The sequence below is a fragment of the Sylvia atricapilla genome, chromosome 14, assembly GCF_009819655.1.
Source record: "Sylvia atricapilla isolate bSylAtr1 chromosome 14, bSylAtr1.pri, whole genome shotgun sequence".
NCBI classification, from domain to species: Eukaryota; Metazoa; Chordata; class Aves; order Passeriformes; family Sylviidae; genus Sylvia; species Sylvia atricapilla.
The window spans coordinates 7697231-7721233 of NC_089153.1; the positions used below are offsets into that span (position 1 = coordinate 7697231).

The window sequence follows — 24003 nt, forward strand, 5'->3', positions numbered from 1 at the left end:
TTAATAGGATATATAGCAGTCAGCTTATTAGTGTGATGACTCTGGTTTAGCCCTCAGAGGAGCTGAGTTGCTGTGGTATATTGTGGGATATTCTCATTCTAATGTCTTCCAGGCATCATTATAAGATGTGGTCAGTAGCTGGAAGATCTGTTTGTGGAGATGCTGTGGGATGGTTCCATAAGGCAGACTGGGAAAAATCATACAGTAGTGACCAAAAGCTCTTGGGCTCCGCTTATATCTCTGTTCCCTTCTCTAAAAATATACTGGATAATAGTATTTATTGTAATTGGGCAATAAATTCTGGAAATGTATGTGGGAATTAGCTATGTTTATTTTAAGTGGTAACTAAAGCAAATAATCTTGGTGACTGCTGTCCAGCATATTTGGAGTGATGGGGATCCAGATCCTTTTTCCCCCTCTCCAACACTTCTTTTAAACTGCTCCAAACCTTTTTCATTCCGGTCCTTAGGGGTAGGCACTCAGTTTATCTCCTGGCTTTGTCCCACAGCCCCTTGTGTTTGCCAAGTGTCTCCTCTTCCTCATGGAAGGATGCTGGGAAACCAAAGAGATTCCTCAGCTTAGGGCAGCTGAGTGTAAGCTGGGAATGCATCGCTGCCTTGGGTGAACTTGGGGAAAGTCTGTACTAGATAAGGTGCTAAGATTAGACTCTTGACAGGGTTAATTGGGAAGCTCATTAAATGAAAAACCGCAGCAGCTTCTGAACAAATAATTTAAAAAAGAAATTCACTAGGGCAGTGTTGGATGGCGTTGTTTGTCTGTATTTCAGGATTTTTTTTTTTTTTCAGTCTGTTTATAAAGTTTATTTGTGTTTTGGACTTTGGTTAGTTTTGAATAGCTGGTGGGGGATGGAATTCTCAGGCTGCCGAGCAGCTGAACTTTCTCATCCTTTAAGGTCATTTTGGAGGAAATGTCTTTCATTTTTGGTTCCATAGCTTGCTTTATTTTAACCAACTTTCCTTATTCTCAAAGGCAGTTTTCATGTTTGCAAAACACTGTATACATAATGCCTGGTAAATCCTGCTTTGCTCCGTTGTAAACTCTCGTCCAGGACTTGTGATAGAGACAAAATGCCCATTTAATCCTCTCTTGATTAGGAAAGACCTCACAATTAATTAATTAGGCTTTATAAATGTTATAGGGAAATCACTAAATAACAGCTTAAGAAAAGAAGCTTGTGGGAATTTTGCTTGTGGTGTAAAAAAGAGAGGAATTTCAGCCAGAAACAGTCAGTTTGTTTGCAGAAAATTAAAACTGATGTTGCATTCACAGGTTGTGAATGGATCATCTTGGATGTGTGTGGTATAAGAAGATGAGGAGCTTTACTCTCCCTTGAGACTTGGCTTTGAGCAGCAGCAAAAACTGATGTTTTAAGCCTGTGCCATTTGATTCTGTAGATGTGTGTAGGATTTTTATTTTGCATTCTGTGGTTTGTTGTGGTTTTTGAAGGAGGAAAGACGGCTGGGGCTGAAGTGAAGCCGAAGGCAGTGCCCTCGGTTCAGCTGTGTGCTCACAGGTGTTGAAGGGGAGCAGGCTGGTGCAGAAGGGGAACACGTGGAGTGTGCAGGTCCCTGCTCCTGGCTGCCTCTGGGAGTGCCGCGCATCCGGCTGGTTGCTGGGATACAGCACAAGGTGTGCCGCAGGAATCCAGACTCCTTTTGGCACCAGCGCCTTGGATACAGGAAAGCAATTAAGGAGTTTGCCTAAGGAGTTCCTCCGTTCAAAGGAGCTTGGCTTTCTCACTGAAATCCCTGTCCACCTGCTTAGGGGAGGAGGCTGCAGTGTGTGCTCAGCGCTGGGTTTGGCTGGTGTGCAGCAGAGCCTTTGCTTCCCCAACGCTGCCCTGGGGCGTGTGGCACGTTGTGAAACCCTGGCACTGGACCAGTGATTTTTCGAAATACTTGTTTTCTGTAGGTGCTGAGCATTGCGCTTCACAGTGCACTCACTAGTCACTTGCTGGTCTTAAAGTTTGTGAAGAGCTCTTAAGAATGGCTCCAAAAGTTAAAGGCAAGAACCTCAGTTCTTGAGCCTTCTCACTTCTGTAACATAAAGTGGCTCTAATTTTTGCTTGGCATGTCTTGGTGGTGACTCCATATGTGGTTTCTTCAGTGATGTTTTTGCGTGCCTTGAGTGCAGCTGGGAGCCAGGAGGGATATGAATAAAGGCTTGAGTGTCTGGGAAAATTCTTGGCATTCTTAGAAGAGCGATTTAGGGGGGGAAGAGGAGGGGGCTGGGAATTGTGTTGGTTTAGTGCAAGGTTTTTTGGGGGGACTCCAGTGTAGGCTGGGAGCTCATTGTGAGCATGCAGCAACTGGAGATGGCTGGCTGGCACAACATCCCACGCATGGAAAGCTGGCTTAGATGTGACTGTGCTCCTATGTACTGGTGTTGGAAAACAGAAGGAAGGGAAGGCACTTGGGGCTCTGCCCTGCCGTTGCTGGAGGGAAGAGCAGTGTTAGACATGACCGTGTTACCTTTTACAGCCCTTTAGGGTTGCTACAACAAGGAAAAACAACAGTTGCCCTCCCTGCATAGGCATGGAAGGCTCACGGGGCTCAGATGCATCCTGGTAACGGACCATGTACCACCACCAAGAGTGGGCAGGACCAGGAGGCAGCAGAGAAGATTAAGCTCTTCATCTTCTTTTGTTGGTATTGTAAGACAAGTGGTAAATCAGCAGAAACTCCACACCTTTGGCCTTGTTTTTTCTTCCTTTCTTCTTTCTCCAGCCTATTATTAAGTGCTCCACTTTGAGGATTTGAAATTTTAAGACCATGTTTAAGATTAATTGAAAACCTTCAGAACTGGGTGTGTGCTTGCACTTTGCAAATCTCCTTGAGATTAGGTGCCATTAAGATGTGATGATTTTAGCCTAAGATGCTGAGAGCTCCACTGGCTGGCCCCAGCTGAGTGTGCTTCATTTTGTCTCCAATGCCAAAGGCACCCACAAGGTCGTGCCTACTCCACCTCTATTGAGCTCTCTGTTAAGACTTGCTATGCTCAGAATCCTCTCTCTGTCAGATCTGGTCTCATTACCTCTCTTGGACTATCTCCTTCTGCTTAATAGGCTGCAAAGTGCAATCTCATTCGCTGGTGCTATATATAATAGTCATTAGCCTGGGAGTACAAGACAGGCAGTATTTTCATGTGTGGAGTGAGTGTTTTGAATGTTGCTCCACCACAGAGGTGTTTTTGTACATGAAGTGTGGTGTTGCTCTAAACTGCCCCTCAGGTCTGAGCTGGGCAGAAGAGGTATTTTCCTCATGGAAACATGAGTCTGTGCTCACTGCTGTCGCTTTGCAAATGTCAAGTGGCATTTATTGAGCCAGCATTCGGAGATGGAGAGATTCTCCAGAGAGAGGTAATTTGTCAAATTTTTCTGCATTGATCCAGAAGCTGGGCCAAGCCCCAGGGAGTGCCTGCTTGGACAAAGAAGCTGGATTTGGCTTCTGACACTGCCCAAAGGTCTCTAGGCAAGTACTCAACTGCTCCGTGACTCAGTGTACTTGTGAAATGATGACAGCTACAAGTGCCTTTGTAAGGAATCTTGCAGTGGTGGGCTTTGTGGGATTGGGCTAGGGACCTGCATGTGCTGGACTCTGAAGCAGCTCCTCCCTGTTCCGTGGTTTGTGGAGCTGCTGCCTAAAGTGCCCAGGCTGAGAGGGGCCAGGCAGTGCCTGTGGCTGCCACTGCAGCTGCTGCCCTGCCAGCACACATGAGCCTGTACCTGGGACCAGCTTGCTCTGCTTGGACTGGATAAACTGCCACATATCTCTCAGTCCTTTCTCTGCTCAGTTGCAAAATGTGACTCTCTGCATCGGGATGGAATGATTTCCTGATTCTGTGTCTTCCCATGCAGGGGACAAGGGAATAGCATCCTACAAACCCCACTGGTGCATGTATTAATCTTTGTGTTGCACACACTGCTGTGGATTGTGGATGGTGCATCAAGGGGGTGAAGTCATTGTTTTGTGCCCAGCAGCAGTCCCCAGCTGTGCCGGGTGCCAGACCAGCCCCTGGAGCAGCATCCAGAGCTCTGCAGGGGCAGCGTGGCTGTGCAGGGCAGGGTTTGGGGAGCCTTCCCTGCTCTTCCTCCTGCTGCTCTCCCAGTCACTCTGCTCAGGAACCTGCAATCTGCCAGCACTGGTCGTTCCTTCTGTTTTGATTGGACTGTAAATCGGAGGGGAGAGGATCTGTGTGTGCCTGGCACCCAGTGTCCCCGTGTTCCCTGCAGGGCACAGCAGTGCTCCACTGGGAATTGCCAGTGCCACAGACCTGCTGCAAGGCATCAGGGTGACACAGGTAATGCCTGGACCCAGGCTGCAAAGCACTGGAGGATTTGTCATGATGTAAGGTCAGGGTGACATGCAGGATTGAGGAATTTAGAAACAAAAGTGTTGCCTCAGTCAAGGGAATTAAAATGCTATGGAAAAGTGCCATGCAGATGTTGTGTTGTTGCCTCTTTGTGTTTTCTAAGTGCGTGTGTGTGTAAAATGGGAAAGCTCTGGGAAGAGAAGAAACTGAAATACCGCTGCCAAGTGAGCTCTTGGAGGACACAATTCTCCCTGTGTGGGGCTGGCATTGGAGAGCTGCAGCCTGGCCACAGATCCCGGGCTGGTGGTGCAGAGGTATTGGAAGGGAGGCTTTGGGAGCAGCAGACACCTTTGGGTTGAAGGTCACTGCTCAAGTGTAAGCCTTATTCATGTAGCAGAAAGGAGAGAAAACTGAATTTCCTTCCTTCTTTCCCTGTAGGTCTTTGCTGTTTGGTCTTGGAAAATGTCAGCTGTTCATCTTTCTCACTTACGTTTTTTGGGGCTGTAGAAATGGGAAAGGGCAGCTCAGATACAGAAAAGTTCTGTGCTGTCCCTCAGGGCATACGACCAGGAGTCATCACTGTTTATCAGCTAAACCATGTGCCTTTTTGTTTTCCCTCTTGGGTTTATTCACCAGTTGCTTGTATGGTGATGAAACAGGGCCTAGGGTTTATGTTACAAGTCCCATCATGCCAGGTTCTTAAAAATAAGTATCACCATTAAAAAAAAAAAAAAAAAGTATCACCATTTATGATTGGGGCATTCAATTACAGTTTTGTTTACCCATATGCTTTCATCTGCATCATTCAGGAAAAAAAGCCCAAGAGTTGTCTCAAGCAGGAAACACAAGCATATGTCGCTAAGGAGAATTTTGTGGTGGGATTAATTGAAAGATGATACTTCTAGAGGTATTCATTTTTTTTTAACCAAGTGGTAGCAGAATGATCTTCTCTAGACAAGGTCCTCTCTGTTTATAGTGCTCCTGGTGAAAGCAAAGGAAGCAGGGGCAGCACATTTTAAAGCACTAAGCTGCTCTGCTCTGCACCAGGAGCCCCAGCTAGGAACACTGCAGCTGAGGGGCAGCTGAACATAGAACTGGTCCCACTGCTGACATTCCCCTGGGTTGTGCAGGCAGTGGTAAAACCACTTTTCATGGAACAAGCTGCTGAAAAATGTAATGACGCAGAGTGAAACTGATGCTAATTTGGAGGTGAAGCATGAAGAGAAGCTGTGATGGGGTTTTTATATTTTGAAGAATCATGGGCACACAGTTTGAAGCTGTCGCCTGCGCACTTCCCACAGGTTTCTTTAATCACTGTCTATGAAGAAGAGCCTAATTAGTATGTGATGCTGTGTTGACCCTCTTATGGGGATCTGGATTCAGTCTCTCTGATTGTGTTTTTCTGCTGCCTTTTCTTGTTTGACTTGCAGTAAAGGGCCCAGTACCATATCATCTGCAGTGGATGTGGTCTGTGGCCAGCTGCCCACAGGAACACTGCTCCATCTTCCTGCCAGCCCTGCGGTCCTGCCGCAGGGCACAGCCTTGGCAGCCCCACCGGGGATGGGCTCGGAAGCCAGTGTGGGTTTGAAGCACAGCTTTTGGTTCCCTGGGCAGCTTTGTGCTGCTGCGGCCACAGGAATGGGCTGATGTGCCATTGTGCATCGCAGAGGCATCCTCAGCCTGCAGCAGGGTGTGTCCAGGAGCTGGGGTGCCTGGTGCATGGCTGTGTTTGAAGCACTGTGGTTGGAGGTTTTGTTTCAGTTCTTGTGGTGCTCAGCTAAATGTGTCCATCCGTGCTACCGAGGACGTGTCTGTCTTTCTGCTGCATGCTAAGAAAGGGGTTCTGTGATGTTGCTGTCAAATCAGAGCTAAAGATTGGTGTCTCTCTGGGATGGCTTCTTGTTCCTGTGGCCATGCTCCTAGATGCCGTTTCTGTGCCTGTTACCTGGACAGAACATTTGTGAAAATGTTTAAAAGACTTAGTATTTGAAAATATGTAAATTCTGCTCTTATGGTGAGTTTTTCATTTCCCACAAAATTCCAGATTTAAAATATGATTTATCCCCTTGGCTCTCTACTTCAAGCCTAAAGATCAGCACAAGGTGCAGAAATCCTTGAAGGGCATGTTCAAAGACTGCAAGTAAAAGCCTGGTAGCTGCCCCATCATAGGATGTTATTAATGACCCAAGAAGGGATGTGCAGGGCTGCAGTTGCTATTTGAGGTGAGAGTTCCCACCTGAAGCCGTTGCAGACTCTTAATTATCATGTTGTGTAATGATGAAATGGGCTTGAAGAAAGGTTGGCTGCCTCGTGGTTATTTGCAGCCCCAGGATGGGGTCTTGCCTGGTAAGAAGCAGCAGAGTTGTCTCTACAGGCCACGAGATGGAGGGACCTGGTTCACATCGAGTGTTGTGGAGGGTAGGAGTGTTGCAGGGGCCAGTGCATGTGGAAAGGGCAGGGCTGTGTCCCTGCCTGGCTCTTGTGGTGGCTGATCCCATCTGGCTCTGCCATATGACCTGTCCAGCTCCTATCCTGCAAGGCAGCCTCATTGCTGGCACAAAGTATGGAGAAAGTTCTACTGAAATCCTTAGCTTTTGTTTAAAATAAACAAAAACACAAACAACCCTCCTCACACACACACATACACACATTGCTGCATTACTGCTGCCCTCATTTATTGCAGCATTTGTCTTCTGGGTTGATTATTTATGCTGAGTGTGGCAGGCTGGCTTCTGCTGGAAGCAGTTCTGTTTGGAGTGTGACCTTGTCTTCACTAGCAGGTGAACTGTTTCAAGCTGTCCCTGAGCCACCCTGGCATGTAGGAGCTGGCCAAAAGGGCTGCTCATCAGGGTGTGGGAAGCTTCCTCTCCAGCACAGGTCCACACACCAAACTCCACAAGTGAGCAGAAGTAATGGCTATATTCACAAGGCTTTCAGGTTTCCAAGCTCGATGGATTGGAGGGAAAGAATAAAACAGTGAAAACTTTCCCCCTTGTCTTTATTTTCTTAGTCTTATTACTTCCCAGCATCTGTTGCCATTGTTTATCCTAACACAGCAAAATCCCTTTAGAGCTGAGTGACAGCTGAACACACTGCAAGCACAGCAAATGGCTTTCTGCTTTGGTATCAGCAGATACCAAACTTGAACTTGAACCAGGTTATTTCTGCTGCTTACAGAATGAAGGAAATTGCATTTCAAGGTCATGGGCAAAAATTATTCCACTGACGTTTGGCTCGTTGGTTTAGCAGCTTTAAGAGACGGTGAGCAGTTCTGAGTAGGTGTATTCCTGTCCTGTAGTGAGCGGCAACTGAGTGCCAAAAAAAGAAGAGAAAAAGCCCTGTGTGGATGCATTTGGGTTTCCTGCAGCCAAGGCATGACTGAGTTCTCAATGCAGCCTTGCTGAGTTGGAGCCTATTTTAAAATCTCGAGCAGTGGTGCTGCCTGTTGCCTGGAAACCTCCTCCCAGCCTCAGGCACTTTCAGCCTAATCATAGCCATCGGCAGCCTTTATTTATTTCCCATCCAAAATGTCATTCCAGGCTTCTGGTTTGTGTTTTTGTTTGCTTGTTTTTGTTTATTATTTAAAATGAAAAGACACAAAGTGTAACCGTCAAACTGGGTGACTTTCTGTGGGAACAGCTTGCTCGGCTGTCACCGCATTGCAGTGGTGGGAACTGGCATTTTAAGCTCTGTAAAGTGGTGGCTCAGAGGGACACGGGGAAGATGAGAAGCAGGGACTTAGAGATTGGGCTGAGAGCCTGAGGAAGCCCCCCGAGCTCAGCTGGTGCCTGCAGTGGCTTCCTGCACCTTGTGACAGCCTCTTCCTCAAGGGGAAAACCAGACCTAATCAACTCTAATCAAGTCTGAGTCTTTTACCAGCACACGTGTTCCAGGTTCCCCTTCCCAGTGTGGTTGTACCACCCCGTGTGAGATCCACAGCTCAGCATTAGGCTGACTGGAGCAGCACAGATTCACTTTTAAACCACTCTGTATCCTGGGGTCTCAGTTGTAGCATCTCCCTGTGCTGACAGGTGAATTGGAGTTAAACTTGGAGATCTCCTTGTCTTAGGGGACGTTTTTATTTTTAATTCACCTAAACTCTGGCCATCTCAAAACCTTGATTGCTGACATCGGTTACACATGGAAACTTTAAATGATTGCTCTTTCTACTAAGTTAGTGAGTATGATTGATCCTAATTGGACAAAACAGGATGGATCACAGGAGCCCAGCTATGATTCAACTGTGCTTTTGTTCAGGGAGCCCCTTGGGAGAGCACTGGGCTAAAATAATCTGAAAGTGGGTAAAAAATGCTAAGTGGAACAGCTCGAAGGTTTGTGTGTGAGGCATAGAAGCTGTTTCAGCCGCTCACAAGTTGTTCTTGTGATTTAAATGGTTTATTTTACACAGATGAGAATATTTGTTCTACCAAGAGCAGAGCTAAAGGAGGCTTTGACTAAGATGCTGTTGGGCAAAGGTTTGTGTTTTGTTTAGCAATTTTACTGCAGGTACAGAGCAATATGCAAGGCTTATCACATCATTTATTTTCCTCTTGACTTCATTTAAGTTTGACAGGCAGCTTAGGCTCTTGTCAGGGATGCTCTTGTTGGGACATTAAGTTTCAATTGTCAGGAACAGACAGAAGAGCCAGAGCCAAACCAAGGGCAGACATTTTTTCTGTTCCCATCTTCTATGTGTGCTGGTGATTAGGAAAAAAAAAAAAAAAAAGGCAATTACCAAAGAAATTGTGAGGGTGAGTGAATCACAATTCATTCTCTGAAGTCCTGTCTCCTTGCTTTTCCGTGGGTTGGTAAGAGTGCCTGAGGGGCTCCAGGGATGGTGGTCTGTCCCTGGGTTCTGACATCATTTCTTAGTTGTGCAGAGCAGTGTGTATCTGTTGAAATTCCAAACTTTCCTGGTTTTAGCCACTAGAAAAAGAAATTATCCTTCTGTCAGCCCCTCATTGCTGGACTTTTTAGATGCTCTGCTCTGCCTTTCTAGGTCATAGCACAGGTCATAGAGCTGCTGTCTCCTCGGACTTTGTTGTCTCAGTAGGATAAAGCAAAGCCTCTACAGGTGATGAGCTTCTCTGGGGGAAGGAGGAAACAGAAGGGAGAGCAAAGTGCACACGGGGGAGGCAGGAACAGGAACAGCAGAGGAGCGGGGGAAAGCTGTGTGGTCACAGATGGTGAAGCGAGAGGGTTCCTGTGCCACCGGCACTCCCAGCGCCTCGGTGAACAAACCTCGCTGCTTGTGGCAACAGCAAAGGGGGAAAGACAAGTACTCAGGGAAAAATGCCGAGTCTGTCAAGCTGAATTCACTGCTGGAGGGTTTAAAAAAATAAAATACAAAAAGTCAAAGAGAAATGAGAGGTAAAACACACCGTGGTAGGTTTTCTTTTGCTGATTTCTCCCAGCGGCATGTAGTTGAAGCTAATGCTAGTGTTTTCTTTACTTTGGAGCCTGGTAGCTTAATTCTCCCAACTCCCCATGAAGATCAGTGTTCCACACCCTCTTTCCTGTTGTTGGTGGCTGTTGGGGGCTTGCACTGTGTTGTGTGAAACACAAGCTCTTGAGGACACTGCTGGGCTTGGCAGTGCCCAGGAGGGTGGGTGATCTTGGTCTCATCAGTCTGATTTGCCATCTCAGTGCAGTTTGCTAATCTGGCTTCTTCTCCCTGCCAGAATGAAGAGAAGAGGAGCCTTTCCCTGGGGGGCCATGTGGGCTTCGACAGCCTCCCCGATCAGCTGGTCAGCAAGTCTGTCACACAAGGCTTCAGCTTCAACATCCTCTGTGTGGGTGAGCACAAACCTCCTCTGGAAACAGGCATGGGGGGAGGTTGGGACCAGGATTGCTTGAGTGTCCTGCTGTGCCACAAGCCTTGGCAGTAACTTGAGCAAGTCAGAAATGCCAAACTTAAACACATTGAGTCAAACCAGGAGAATTTCTGTAATCTGTTTATGGGGTATTGCTCATCATCTCTGCTGCAATAGCTTTGCAATAGGAAGGCTGTATATAGCAAGTTAAGTATTTCCATATGCAAACTGGGGTGGCTGGCACGAGCAGCTGTTGCTGGGTATGATGTCTAAGTAGATACAGTCAGATGCACTGTGGGTTATGTGAGAGCTGCTGTTGATAACTTGGTCATTTCTGAGTGTAAGCCTGCACCCCAAATCTGGGCACAAGAGGTTTGTGTCTGAGCTGTGCCTAGTCAGTGCTTTCCCAGGTGTCAGAGGGCATGAGGCATGGTCATCTCTGTGCTTGGAAAGGGAGGGAGAGAGTTCTGTATTGACTTTAAAATAACCTCATTATATTTTTGGCTTTTAATTTTGGTATTGATGTGCTCTAGCAGGCAATGCTCGCTGGAGTACTAGAGACCAGTTCCTTTCAGTGATGAGATGAGCATCATTTTTGCTTTGGCTGGTTTTTGTATGGTGTATGATCTCTGAAGTATTGTAACCTGCTAGACCAGCAGGAATACATCAAGAGACAGGAACTCCTCTGGCTTTGTATAGACTGTGCAGTGACTCCCTGACAACTTACACAAGGTGCCTGTGCTGTACTCAAGTCACTTCTGCATATACACACCACACATAAAAAGCATGGCTGAAATCACAGTGGAAATTCACAGATTTGTTCTCAGCAGAAGGGTAATTGCAGCAGAGGTCAATATGTTTTTAATTAGTGTAATTCTTGGTTCCTGTGGTACCAGAATGGATATTCCTACATTCTCATTTAGCTTTTTTTAACATGTTTTTTTTGAACAAAAGAGAAAAAGCCCCACCCTTTTTGCCAGTTCCTATTCCCAGCAGTGCCCACAACTGAACAGGAGAATGTAGCTTACATCAGGAAGTGAGTTCTTCATATGTCTGCTTTCAGATTAATCTAAAGCACCAGCTGGCTTTATTTCCTTGCATAACTCTTAGCCACAGCTGGTAGGAAGCAGTGCATGCCTCTGCCCCTCTCTGAGCGCTCTGAAGTGTTTATTCTCCTGTGAAGAGCAGAGTCTAAAGTGCTGGAAGAAGGAGAGAGTCCCAAACCCTTGGCAGTAGACATGGCACCTCTGTGGAGCAGAACCTTTCCCACCCTTCTGCTCTCTCACCAGTGTATCTGCTCTAGGGCTCCTCAGCAGTGCCTGTCTCTGCTAAGTGGTAGCAGGATGGGCTCCCTGGAAAATGAGCAGAGAGTAGAAGGTTATTTCCTTGGATTTTGACTCTCTTTACCCCCATGACCAATATGGCTGTGTGTAGTGAATAAGGAATTTAAATTTGGCCCCTTCTAGGCCAAACTGGAAAATATCAGTCTTGTTTCATTACCATGAATACCAGTTCAAAGCCTTCCTGGCTCACAAACAGCTTGTCAGCCAAATAGTCTGGGGTATAGATTTTTGTGATACATCCCAGGTGTCTTTCAATGGCTACTAAAATTGTCCTCACCACAGCTTCTCTAGTGCAGAATCCCAAGCAAAGTCAGGGCTCATGGAAAGGAAAACAGAGCATTTTGCTGTGATGATGTGTCCTGTGTGATACTGGGGGACAAGACCCAAGTGCTCTATGTTGTTTGCATTAAGCACAGGAGGCCTTGAAGAAGGCAGACACCTGTGTGGCAGTTACATGTCTGTCCCCAAGCAATTTGTGGTGACCTTCCCCGGTGTCATTTAGTTCTCTAATTAACGTGCTTTGAAGTACCTGTGGCAAACTCATGCTGCAGTGAGCTGATGATGTGTCCTCCCTAGGTGAGACTGGCATGGGAAATCCACGCTGATGACACCCTCTTCAACACCACGTTGAGACAGAGGAAGCCAGTCACTACGAGAGCGCCGTCCGCCTGCGGCCGCGCACCTACGACCTGCAGGAGAGCAACGTGCACCTGAAGCTGACCATCGTGGATGCCGTTGGGTTTGGGGATCAGATAAACAAAGATGAAAGGCAGGTCTTGTGCCATCTGCTCGGCCTTTCTGGGTTTGCCTCGTGTTTAGGCATCAGCTGCCTGCAGTACTGCAGAAGTGTCTGTGTCTCTGTTAAAGGAGTCGCTGCCTGTAGTAGCTCTGCTTCTGCTAGAGGGTGAACAGCCAAGAGAGGTCACAGGAGGTCTTTCCAGCAGAGGCTGCTGTCCTTCAGGAGCATGAGCTGTTAAGCAGCTGTCCTCAGAGCAGGGTCAGGAATTATCTGTTCTGAACTTGTCACATTTAACTACACAGACATCTTGTTCAAGCGCAGGTAAAGGCTTTCTGGGATTCCAAGGTGTCTCCTTGGTCATGTTGCATTGCTAGAAACAGATGGCTGAGCTCTGAAATCTGGGCAAAGTTTGATATGGGGAGGTAGTCATGTTTCTGTGCTCCACTGTCTTTAGACTTTGCAGTACAGCATCAAGAATCTCCAGCAACCTTTGGATTATATGTTTTGTGTGGTAACAACGCATTTTCCCCATTGTAAAGCTAAATTGTTTGAGTCTTATAACTTGTTTTTAAGTGATATCATGGAATGTCTAGGAGAATTCCTTCAGCCTCTAGACAGTTTAGATTTGTGCTCCAGTAGCTGGTTTGCTAATGGGATGGTTTTAGTTACAGGCCAATCGTAGAGTACATTGATACGCAGTTTGAAAACTATTTGCAAGAAGAGCTGAAAATCCGCCGGTCGCTCTTCAACTACCACGACACAAGGATCCACGTCTGCCTCTACTTTATCACCCCCACCGGGCACTCGCTCAAGTCCTTGGACCTGGTGACAATGAAGAAGCTGGATAGCAAGGTAGGGGGTTGGAGACCATGGTCCCTCTTTCTGGAATGCTTCTGTTGGTACTGATTGTCATATGGAAGGTTTTGTTACTTCTGTGCAAGTGCTGGACCCCTTCCTGCCGGGCAGCTGAGCCATTCTTAGGACTGTGGTAAAGCTTTGTCTGGCCTGGTGGTTGCTGAGATCCTGTGCTTGTTTTCTCACTGACTTTCCTGAAGAATGTCAGGGAAAGCCCATTTCCAGTTGGTTGTGTAAATTCCAGAGTGTCCCTCTACTGTAGGATCTTATCCAGATTATTAGCTGATATTTATCAAAGCCATCATCTGCAGCTCTATTGGCTGTGCAGGTAAGGATGCCTTCCAGCTTCAGCAGTTAAATTGTGGAGTCCCCTTTGCTGTCCTGACCTGTCAGCAGGGACAGAGGGGCTGAGAGCCACCAACACTGTAGCTGTGTTCTGTGGTGGTGGTCAGGGCCTGAGGGGAAGTGTTAGCTGTGTGTGCTGGTGCACAGGGAGTGTGTGAGCTGTCACTGCTGCAGTCCAAGTCATCTTGATAGGAGATCACTGTATCTTCCTAAAGTGTAGATATGGTGAAGAATTCTCCAGGTCGTAGGAATCCTAAAAGTGGGTAATGAGGGGGTCTACTGTAGTTATTTCTTGGGCATAAGCTTTTCTGCCTTAGGGGGCAGGGTGTACCTAACCAACTACTTGCTTATATTCCTGCAGCTGGGAGCAAGTTTCTGACATAGTTTTGGGTGTTCAGCTGGCTTCCAGGGAATTGCAGAAGGCTTCAAAGGTCACTAGTGGCAGCAGAATCTCTTCTTCTCAATAATTCCATGTCTTTCAGAGCAGTGTTTTAGCGGCAGGGTGGTTCCTTTCAGGTGGCAGATGCTGTTCGGCCTACAGAGGACAGGCATGGCAGGTGGGACCCTGCAGGACCTGGGGATCCCCTGGGTTACACTGGGGGAGCACTCTCTTCTCTGGCTGTTGTTCACATGCAGCTCTGCTGGACTTTCCTGGTGGGTTGAGTTCCCCTCGTGCAGTCCCTGCTGCGTGCCCTTACCACCTAAGGCTCATGCTTTTCCTTGGCCTCAGTCCAGAGCAGGCACTGGCTTCCCATTGCAGTGGGCTGTTTGTAGCTTTAGTGGCTGTTACACTGACTTCATCAGGAATCTGAAAAACTTTCCCTTAATAAACTTTTGTCTCTTGGTACAGTGCCAGCATTACATATTCCCAGAAATATTTTTAGAGAACAGCTTTTGCACTATTCCCCTTAGTGCTGGTGGTCCCACAAAACCTTTCTCTCCTTTCCTTCTCATTCCCTACTTTTCACATCTCGCTGTGGTTGCCTTTAATGTGGTCCTTTGGTAGTACCAAAATAAATCCTTTGTACTTGTACACAGATGAAAACTTTATGCACAGGCAAACTTTTTATATTTCCAAACTTCCACTTTAATAGCCCTCTTTGGAGTCATTTTATGCCTTTGTTCTCACCCCCCTTCTTGCCACAGCATGAGAACATCCTGGATTTCATGCTGTGGTGGCCTCACACAAGTGGGCACGTGGAAATGAATAAGCAAGTGGAGCCCATTGATATTTTCTGGGCATCAGGGATTTATGTTGCATTTCTGCAATTGGTGTCATCCCAGGACATCAGGGCGCTTTCCAGGCAGTCCCTGAGGGTTTGTGCTGTGGCCCCTTCCCTTCACTCCAAATGAGCCATTTGTGCTGGGGGCTGGTGTGTGGGCAGAGTGGATCGGAGTGTCAGCAAAGCCCAGGCAGTTGTGCCCTCTCCAGGCAGGAGCAGTGGGTGGACTGAGCTGGCTCCTGTCTGCTACTCTGTGAGCACACCTCAGCCTGCCCTGCTTCTTGGAGAGCTTTGTCTGGCCCTTGTACAGCTGAGGAATGGAGCCTCTGGAGATGGAAGGTACACCAGAGGCAGTGCTTTGCTCTCTGCTCTGCTGGCTCAACCTCTGGGGCTGCTTTAACAGGGAGTTTGGAGGACTGTGGCTCAGTTCCACCTTTGCTTTAGCCCACAAGTGCATGATGTGTGTTCCTGGGCAGGCTTTTGACTCTGTGACAATTTCAATAACCAGTCCTGCTTTTAGTGTGAAGTTTACAAAATCCCTTCTAAGTAAAGCTGTTCTGTAAACAAAATCTTCCATTGTACTGTAAGACAATACCTGTTTGGCTGAGCTTATGGCCAGCTGTTATCTGGGTTATTTAGTTAGAGCCAGAGAGCGGAAGCATCTTCAGAAGTGGTTGTAGGTAGATGGAATTTGGCTGGCTGCTAGTGGGAAGCACATAGGGCCTGACAGGTGTAGACTTTCCACTGGGTTTAACCTGGAAAAAGGAGATAAATAATATTGCATTTGTATGAGATGAGAAGGTGATTTATTGATTTAAAACCCAGCCCTGTCATGGGAAATGGTGCTGCAGTGTGTGCAGCCATAAGGGTCCTGGAACTCGCTGCCTTGTCCCTGGCTGGTTTTCAGTCAGCATGTGCTGTCTGAGCTGTGGCTAACTGCCTGCCCTCCCAGAGATGACACATCCCAGGCAGGTGGGGATGCCTCAGGCAGTCTGTGCCTCAGCTTTTTGGCTTCCAAAGCAGGATTTGCCTGTTGGCTTCACTGCAACTTGCATTCAGGAACAGTTTGGAGATGGGGAAAAATTCAGCTGTATTTCATAGGACAGAAGTGTCTGCAGTCTTATTGCATCAGCAAAATTATTTTCTACAAAATGACAGTTTCTTCTAAGTTTTATTTTTGGAGATGAGAAGCATCTCTGGTCAGAAAGACTTGAGAAGGAGGTGCATTTTTGTCTCCCATTTGTGTGAATGGGAGTTCCCTGTCCTGTCTGAAGCGCAGACTTCCTCTGGTCATAATTCCAGCTCCAGCAAAGCCCTCCAGCACATGGATTGACAGGCAAGGGGACTCCTGTCACATTCAGCAGGGTGACATGCCAGCAGTCAACTGCATGATTTTATTACTAGATCTTTAAATAGAGAATATTGCTTTTCCACCACGAGATACAAGAATGTTGCTCTAGGATTTACCTTCAGCCCAAGATGGACATTATTTGTGTAAAAAGAGTGGATGGGGAACAGTCATGTAGTACTGACTTTCCTTCCTTTTATTGGGGTTTTAAAACCTATTCAGGAGAAGAGGTGACTTTTCTTGTCTAGCTAGATATATATCAGTTTGTCACTAATCCCTGTGGCACAGGCATGGAGGTGGGTACGTGGAAGGTGCTGTGGGGAGGTAGGATTAGACATGCAGTTCATTAGCATCTCATGTCTCGTCGGTTCCTTGTTCCCAAACTATTCCCTCCTTTCTCTGTGTTGTGGAGGAATGAACCCATTCTAGACTTAGGACTAGACTCAAATGCCGTATCTGTGCTTCCCCAGTATTGATGTGGCTATTGATTACTGGAAACACAGCTTGTAAAACCCCTTTGTGTTGTGAACTGTGTCAGAAGGTGTTCACTGAGTTGCCTTTTCAAAAGACAAAAATCTGGTTGAGGACACGTAAACCAGCCTTGGTTTGTGCTTTCTTTGAGTAGTGCTGAGACCACAGTGGTGACCACAGAGTCTGTCTCCTCTGCTGCTAGAAAGCTACACCAGGCTCCACACTCTGCACTGCTGCATTGCTGGAACCAGGGCTGAACTGGTACCCCTCGGAAAAAGCAGGAGAGATTGCCTGGGCTGATTGAAAATGGATGTAAGCCCTGAGGTGACCCATTTTCTGTGGGAGATAGTGAATCCAAGCCTCCTCAGCTCTTAGCAGGTCAGGGAGACACCCAGCTGTGGTTGTGGCCCTTTTACCTCTGTAATGAGGACATCAACCTGCTGGGCAGTGGAGGGAGCAGCAGGCCTTTTTCTGTGAGGGGCTGTGGTCCTTGGTAAAATAGTCCAGGTGAGTGGCTGAGAAAAGAGGAATTTATTCTCTCAGATACATTTGCAACAAGCAAATTTAGTAAAGTAAATGCTCCTATGTTTAGTGAGTGCTAAACCACTTAAGAGAGATGGGAGAGCGGAGCAATGGTGTGGGAAGAACCCAAGAAGTATTGAAAAAACACTGACCTACAGAGAACTTGTGCTGGGAAAGCAAAGCCATTTTTTTAATGGGCATCCACTGGAGACCAACCGGTTGCTATGAATTTCAGTTCTGTAGGACAAAAAAAGTTGGCTGTTGGGGAACATTAGATGGCAAATCAGACTTTCCCTTTATTTGTCTAAATTCTTGTATTTCACTGCTGTGAATTTCGCTGCTGTTTAGACAGATGAGTTCTGCTGTTTGGTTAAGCAGTGGTTTGTAGTATCACACTTGGCTTTTCTGGGCACAGTAGCATTATCTAGCACAGGTTCCTGTGATAAATCCAGCCTCACTGTAGCTCTCTTAAGCATGAATCCATAATGAACCCCATCACTCCTGATGGATGTGGGTTGTGGGTTCCCTTGTTCACTTTTGATCTCGGTTTTTGGGCACAGGGAAACTTCCCCAGTTGCAGCTTGTGGGTGGCTTTGAAGCCCAGGTGGATGAAGCTGTGTGGGGTAGAATGACTGCTGGCTGATCTGAAATCAAAGCCGAGCAAGAACAGCATGAAAATAAATATGTCTGCTGTATGGCACCCTGCACCTGTCTGCATATAATCCACATGGCACACTCAAGTTGTGATCCTCACCAAGAGGCTCGTGGAGTCCTTGGAGAGGATCATCAACTACTGTCAGAGCATCTAAGGAGTCCCTGCTCTTTCTGCTTGAGCATGGGAAGGCTTCACATCAGATCAGTGTGCGTTTCATCCTTGTGCTTGTCTTGTAAATCATCCTGTCAGCACAGCCAGAGTGGATGGGTGACAGCTCGGATGTGACAGCTACGCTGTGACTGCCTCCTTCCACGTGTGTAACAAACTACACAGGCAAGAGCAGGGCTTTGATTTGCTCCTTGTGTACTCAGTACAGGGTGTGTGGTTCATCTGAAGTCTTGTAGCCAAATGAGTCCTGGAAAAACTCTTCCCTCTAGTGTTCAGCTGAGCTGGGCTGCAGCTCCTGGGTAAATAGAGCTCCAAGGTGATTTTAGGAGATGTAAAACAGCCAATGGGGCAGGATCTGGGTCACCCCCAGGCTCAACACAGCTGCTCACCCTGCTGCTGCTCACCGGGGTGTTTGTCCTTCCTTCCTTCCTTGCTTCTGCTCCAGGTGAACATCATCCCAATCATTGCCAAAGCAGACACCATTTCTAAGAGTGAGCTGCACAAGTTCAAGATCAAGATCATGAGCGAGCTGGTCAGCAATGGAGTGCAGATCTATCAGTTCCCCACGGACGACGAGGCAGTGGCTGAGATCAACTCTGTGATGAATGTGGGTAACACTGCCAGTTCCATCGCTGCCAGAAGTGGTGACAAATTAAATTGCTGCACAAAAACGCATTGGAAGGGCAAGTTTCACTGGGAATGTCCAGACACTGAATCTGTTGGAAAGTAGAGCTGTGGGTCTCATAGGTGCCAAAGGCCGTTGCATACAGATTAATTAAAATGTGGCTCGTGTTTAATCTGGGGGGTCTCTGGAGAAACTTAGCTCTAGAATTTGTTTTATTGAATTTTTGAAAAGTACTTTCCTCAAAATTAATTCTGTCTGTTCTTAGGCTACTTTGTGTTTGAGGAAGAAGAAACTTTGAATAAAATCTGACCATTAGGATTTACATTAATCTTGTGACTTAAAAAGGCTGACCCAGAAAACCCAATTTAAAGAAGAAAAATTTTTAATCTTTATTTTGTCTTTTTTGAAATTCAGAGATCAAATTCAGACCTGACCAAAGCACATGCAAAAACGCTTTCAAGCTGCCTGTCTCCCAAATCAGAGTGCAGCTATGGCAGTAGACACAACTGAAATGTTTCCCTGTTAATTTTATAAATCAAAAGTAGCTTTTTCATCAAAATGAACATTTTCCTGCATAGCTGTTTCTGATTAAATGCTTTGTCTTTTCTTTCACCCTTCCCCCCCACCATTTTTTTTTAATTCAGTCACCAGTTGGTTTCTGGGTGGACTAGATATGTGTTTTCAGTGTAATAGTTCTTTTTGCTGAAACCATGAAAATTTGGAGGATTCACTCTTTTTTAAATAATTGCAAGCTGTGTGTACTTGGGAGAAAAGCAGGAGTCATGCTTGCTTGGCTCTTTTTTTTTTTTTTTTTTTTTTTTCTGTCCTCCAATGAAAATATATTTGGCCACTTCTCTAAGAGTTCCACACTTCTGGATCCATTTCTTTTTAAAGATGAAGGATTTTGTCAGCCTCACCCTGCTGAAGCACCCACTCCATGGCTCCTTCCTTGCAATGCCAAGGAGGGTGTCCTGTTTCCTCCCTGTGCCTGGTGCTTTGCAGACTTGGAGAGCAGCGAGTACATGTTGTATCCTGCACATGTCCCTTGCAGTGCCCACACACTCCCTGCTGTGCCAAGGCCTGTTTGTGGATGTCCCTGCCTCTGCTCCTGCTGGGTGCAGCCTGACAGAGTTAAAGTAGAGCAGTAATGACCATGGTGTTCCTACAACATTCTCCAGCTGGTGCAGCCCAGACAGCATTGCTGTAAGCTATGCTGTGGCCTGACACCACTCTCTGTAGTAAAATCCCAGTTTGTAGTAGAGGTTGCTGTGAGTGTCAGAAATCGGTAGGTTCAAAGAAGGGACTCATGGGAATGGCTCCTGTGCCTGGGTGAGGGGGAGCTGGTGGTCAGGCTGACCTCTGAGGGGTTACCCCATCCACTGAGTCCCTGCCCTTGGCTCTGTTTCAGGCTCATCTGCCCTTTGCTGTGGTGGGCAGCACGGAGGAGGTCAAAGTTGGGAACAAGCTGGTGCGAGCTCGGCAGTACCCATGGGGAGTGGTGCAAGGTGAGGGGCCACAAGCCCACCCCAAACTTCCTGTGTGTACCCAGGCAAACCCTGACCCCTCCCCAGCTCTGCCCTCCAGCAGCACCTCTGCATGAAGGTGCCCTGTGATGTCCTCTGCAAGTCTTCCCTCTGAATTGCCATTCCTACCAACAGGAATCCCTGCATCCAAGAAGTTGTGTTGTGCCCTGAGCAGGGCAACAGGCTCCTCAGGATGCCAGTATCTGGAGTCAATCCTGCGTGCCCTTGTGTTTGTCCCCCACACGTGCGGTTTGCTGACTTGTCCCTTCCCTCCTGCCAGTGGAGAACGAGAGTCACTGTGACTTTGTGAAGCTGCGGGAAATGCTGATCCGGGTCAACATGGAGGATCTGCGCGAGCAGACACACACCCGCCACTACGAGCTCTACAGGAGGTGCAAACTGGAGGAGATGGGCTTCAAGGACACGGATCCAGACAACCAGCCCTTCAGGTGAGTGGCCTTCACATCTAGCATCAGTTTAGAGGGAGGGTTTGGTACTGACAGCCCCCAAAAATGGGAGGTTTGTAGGTGAAATCTACAGTGCTGGGCTGGAAAATACCAGCACTGGGTTTGAACTTTGCAGCTGATTTGATTGTTCCCTTCCCTGCCTGTTTTGCTAAACAGCACAGACAGGCATGCATTTCCCCATCACTAACTCATCAGCGTCCAGAGAGTCTGGATTTCATTTGCTTACTTCCCCAGCCTCCAAGAAACATACGAGACCAAAAGGAAAGAGTTCTTGAGTGAGCTCCAGAGGAAAGAGGAAGAAATGAGACAAATGTTTGTTAACAAAGTCAAGGAGACAGAGGCAGAGCTGAAGGAGAAGGAAAGAGAGGTGGGTGTGCCAAAAATTGTGAGGAACCCAAACTACAGCCAGCAGGGAATCTGGGTCTGAGCAATGCATGATTCCTGGAAAGCACATTCTAGCAAACCTCACCAGCCAAGGCACAAACACATCATCAGTTTAGGTGCCTCAGAAACAAGTCTTCCCTATCCTGTGCCATGTGGAAATACGGCTGCTGTCTGGGTGGTGAAAGCCAGTGGCAGGAATTTTAGGTGAGCATCCTTGTCTGAGAGACTTCCCTCTTGTGGCTCACTGAACAGCAGAGTAAAGGGGGCAGCTGGGCTGGGGTGCCCAGTCAGAGTGAGTCCAGTGGAGTCCCCAGTGTGAGGCCTCAGAAAGCAGCTGTGACTGGGGAGGAATTAAATGGACCATCCTCAGAAGTAGTGAAGAACAAAAGATCCTGTGATGTCCCCAGCCCCCATGCAGGGCTGCAGGCTGAGCCAAAATCCCCTGTGCTCATCTCCACGGCTCATGATGCCTCTGGTTTGCTGTGTGGTGTCAGGCAGAGCTGAATTCATTGTGTCTTCCCTGTTTTTGGTGGGCACTGGATGCAGTATTCTGCCAGCATATGGGTCCCCTGTGGTGAGGGTTTGTGTGGGAGGTGTGACAGGGCTCCTGGGGCAGGGTTAGCACAGCCAAAATGAGCTGAATGCAATGCTCAGAGGGTCTGTCTCCTCTAGCTGCATGAGAAGTTTGAGCACTTAAAAAGGATACACCAAGAAGAGAAAAGGAAGGTGGAGGAGAAAAGGAGAGAGCTGGAGGAAGAGATGAACATGTTCAACAGGCGGAAAGTCGCAGTGGAAACCTTGCAGTCCCAATCCTTGCAGGCTACCTCACAGCAGCCACTGAAGAAGGACAAAGACAAGAAAAAGTAAGTGTCTGAACTGGAGTCTTCCTCCTCTGCCACTGGAAAGCTGAGAGTCTGCTCAGATGCTTTAATGTTTGGTCAGTTGTTTAAACATACAGAAAAGAGGATTTTGGAATCCTAATTCCCATCCTTCTGATTCTTTGCTTAAAGCAGAGAAGAGATGAGCCCCTCCTGTGCCTGAGCACTGCCCACAGGAGCCTGGTTGGCTGCAGGTGGGAGGGACTTGCAATTTGGGGCCATTCTCTAAAGGCTCATGGTCCCATGGGGTTCGCTCTTGCCTCTGTGACAGCCAACTCAGGTTATGAAATGGGGCTCCAAGGCACAGTTCTGATTACAAGAAAATTCTTTTCCCCTAAAGACAGAGTTCTTATCTGAGCTTGCTGCACATTAATTGACTTGGCCAAAGCCAGCAGGAGCAAGGGAATGTAAATATTGCTGTTCCAGCCACCTGATTGTGTAACAATAGACCAAGAATGGGACAAACAGGTTTAAAAAGAAAATGTGTTGGAGGGGTTATCCTGCTTCCAATTCAAGCCAGTCTCTAAGGAACACTGGCTAGGGAGCAAAATGAGGAGCATTGTCATGCAAACTGATAATTCTGCTATTGCAGCTTTTTTTTTTTTTTTTTTTTTTTTTTTTTTTTTTTTTTTTTTTTTTTTTTTTTTACTTCCTCTTGCATGAAGGAGCTCAAGAGTCAGAACTGCATTCTATCAAACCCAGAGCAGGCTGGTGGCAAGGCTTTCTGAGCCTCTTAATGATGGCCAGGAAAAAAAGATCATGAAGAGTAGCAACACCCCAGTTTGTGCTTGACAGCTCAGCATTCAGCTTCTCACTGCTGATGAGATCCTGTGGTCTGTCATTTCCCTGCTGTGAACTGCAGCACCAGAGGAGCTCATTCTGTGTACTGACATCCTAGCAATTTGTTTCTTCCCATGGAAGATAACAGGCTTAGATTATTTGAGTATTTTGTTGGAATGTAAATGTGTTGGTGCTAAAACCAAAGCACTCTCTTCGGCAGACTGCTGGACATGCTCTGAGCATGGCCCACCTCACACACAGAGTCTAAATGGTTTGTAAAATACTTTGCTGAAAATAGGGTTTAATCTGAATTAGGAGTTGAATCCTAGGGCTTTCTTGGACCCAGGACTGCTTTGGGGAAGGTGAGCACAGTGGTAACTTGTGCAAGTGATGCCAGCAGCAGGGATGGACTGTGAACATGGGCCAAGAAATGCTGCAGCTTCCCCTCTGCTCCTTCTGGCTGCAACAGAAGAGGTTTTCCTGCACTTTGCTGGGCCTAGCTCACCTCCAGATGTGAGTCTGGACCATTCTTCTTCTGAGTAGCAACAGAAACAAGCCGTGGTCACGACAGGACTGGGAGGCATCTTGGTGGTGTGCAAAGGTCCCAGGGGCACCAACAGCCTGTGCTGTGCACACTGGGGGTCCCCACATGGTGCTCGGGCAGAGGGGCTCTGGGGCACAGCTAGAGGAGGAGCACCATCACCAGGATGGTTTTGGATTGGTTTTTTTTTTTTTCTTTTCAAACCTGTGAGCTAGCTCAAAATACAGGGTTTTGGGATTTCTGCTCAAGTAAAATATTTAGGAGAGCTAGTTGAACACTTTTTCATCTCATAGTTCAAGGCAGTGTTCTTAATAGCTTTAATAAGTATAAAATTGTGATGGAAGAGTTGCAGGAATTGGGGGAAAGAGAAGTGTTTGTGGTGCTGAGCAGGCTGCTCTCACATGTGAAGCCTTCAGCTGCCCCAGCAGTGTTTGTCTTCCGCCCTTTTTTGTTTTAACATACTTCGCTACATTTCGCTTTTGTTTGATTTTCATAACTTTAATTCATGCTTTTTTTTATGTTTTGTTTCTTTCAGTTAATCACACACAGACTTTCAGGCCAAGAGTGGACTTGGTGCTTTCATGTGTTAAGTTGCTTGAGTTTCCCACCCTGAATGACCCTTCTCATAACATTGTGTGAGTGGACCAAAGTGAAAGAGAAAATGAGCGTCTCCGGTGGTCGCAGTGTTCCGACCTGCTGTTTTCTTTTCAGAATTATCAGGAGGTTTGCAGGAAGTAACCTTACATGTACATTTTGTTAAACAAAGCCAACTAATCCTTCAAGTAAGATGTTTTGTTCTAAACCCAGTGGTTGAGCAGCCGTGTATGATGTGACCGTAACTGAACTCGTCTTACCCACCAGCTAAATAATTGCTTTCTGCATTTGTTTTTTTAATTGGCCAAGGCGACTGCTGGAGGCTCATTGACCTCCCCTGTACATGCACAGTGAGAGAGGAGTGGTCTGAAGAATGCTGAAATGTTTGTTTTTCTAA

The 24003-nt window shown here is 47.0% G+C and overlaps 1 protein-coding gene across 1 annotated transcript in view; it reads left to right on the top strand.

The window, feature by feature from the left end:
• The window catches only part of SEPTIN8 (septin 8), a 35398-nt gene that overhangs the window by 6406 nt on the left and 4989 nt on the right, over positions 1 to 24003 (top strand). The window contains 8 exon segments of the mRNA XM_066328981.1: positions 10014 to 10128; positions 12065 to 12257; positions 12893 to 13079; positions 18260 to 18421; positions 19848 to 19944; positions 20243 to 20411; positions 20664 to 20796; positions 21486 to 21676. Coding sequence (XP_066185078.1) covers positions 10014 to 10128; positions 12065 to 12257; positions 12893 to 13079; positions 18260 to 18421; positions 19848 to 19944; positions 20243 to 20411; positions 20664 to 20796; positions 21486 to 21676 — 1247 coding nt within the window.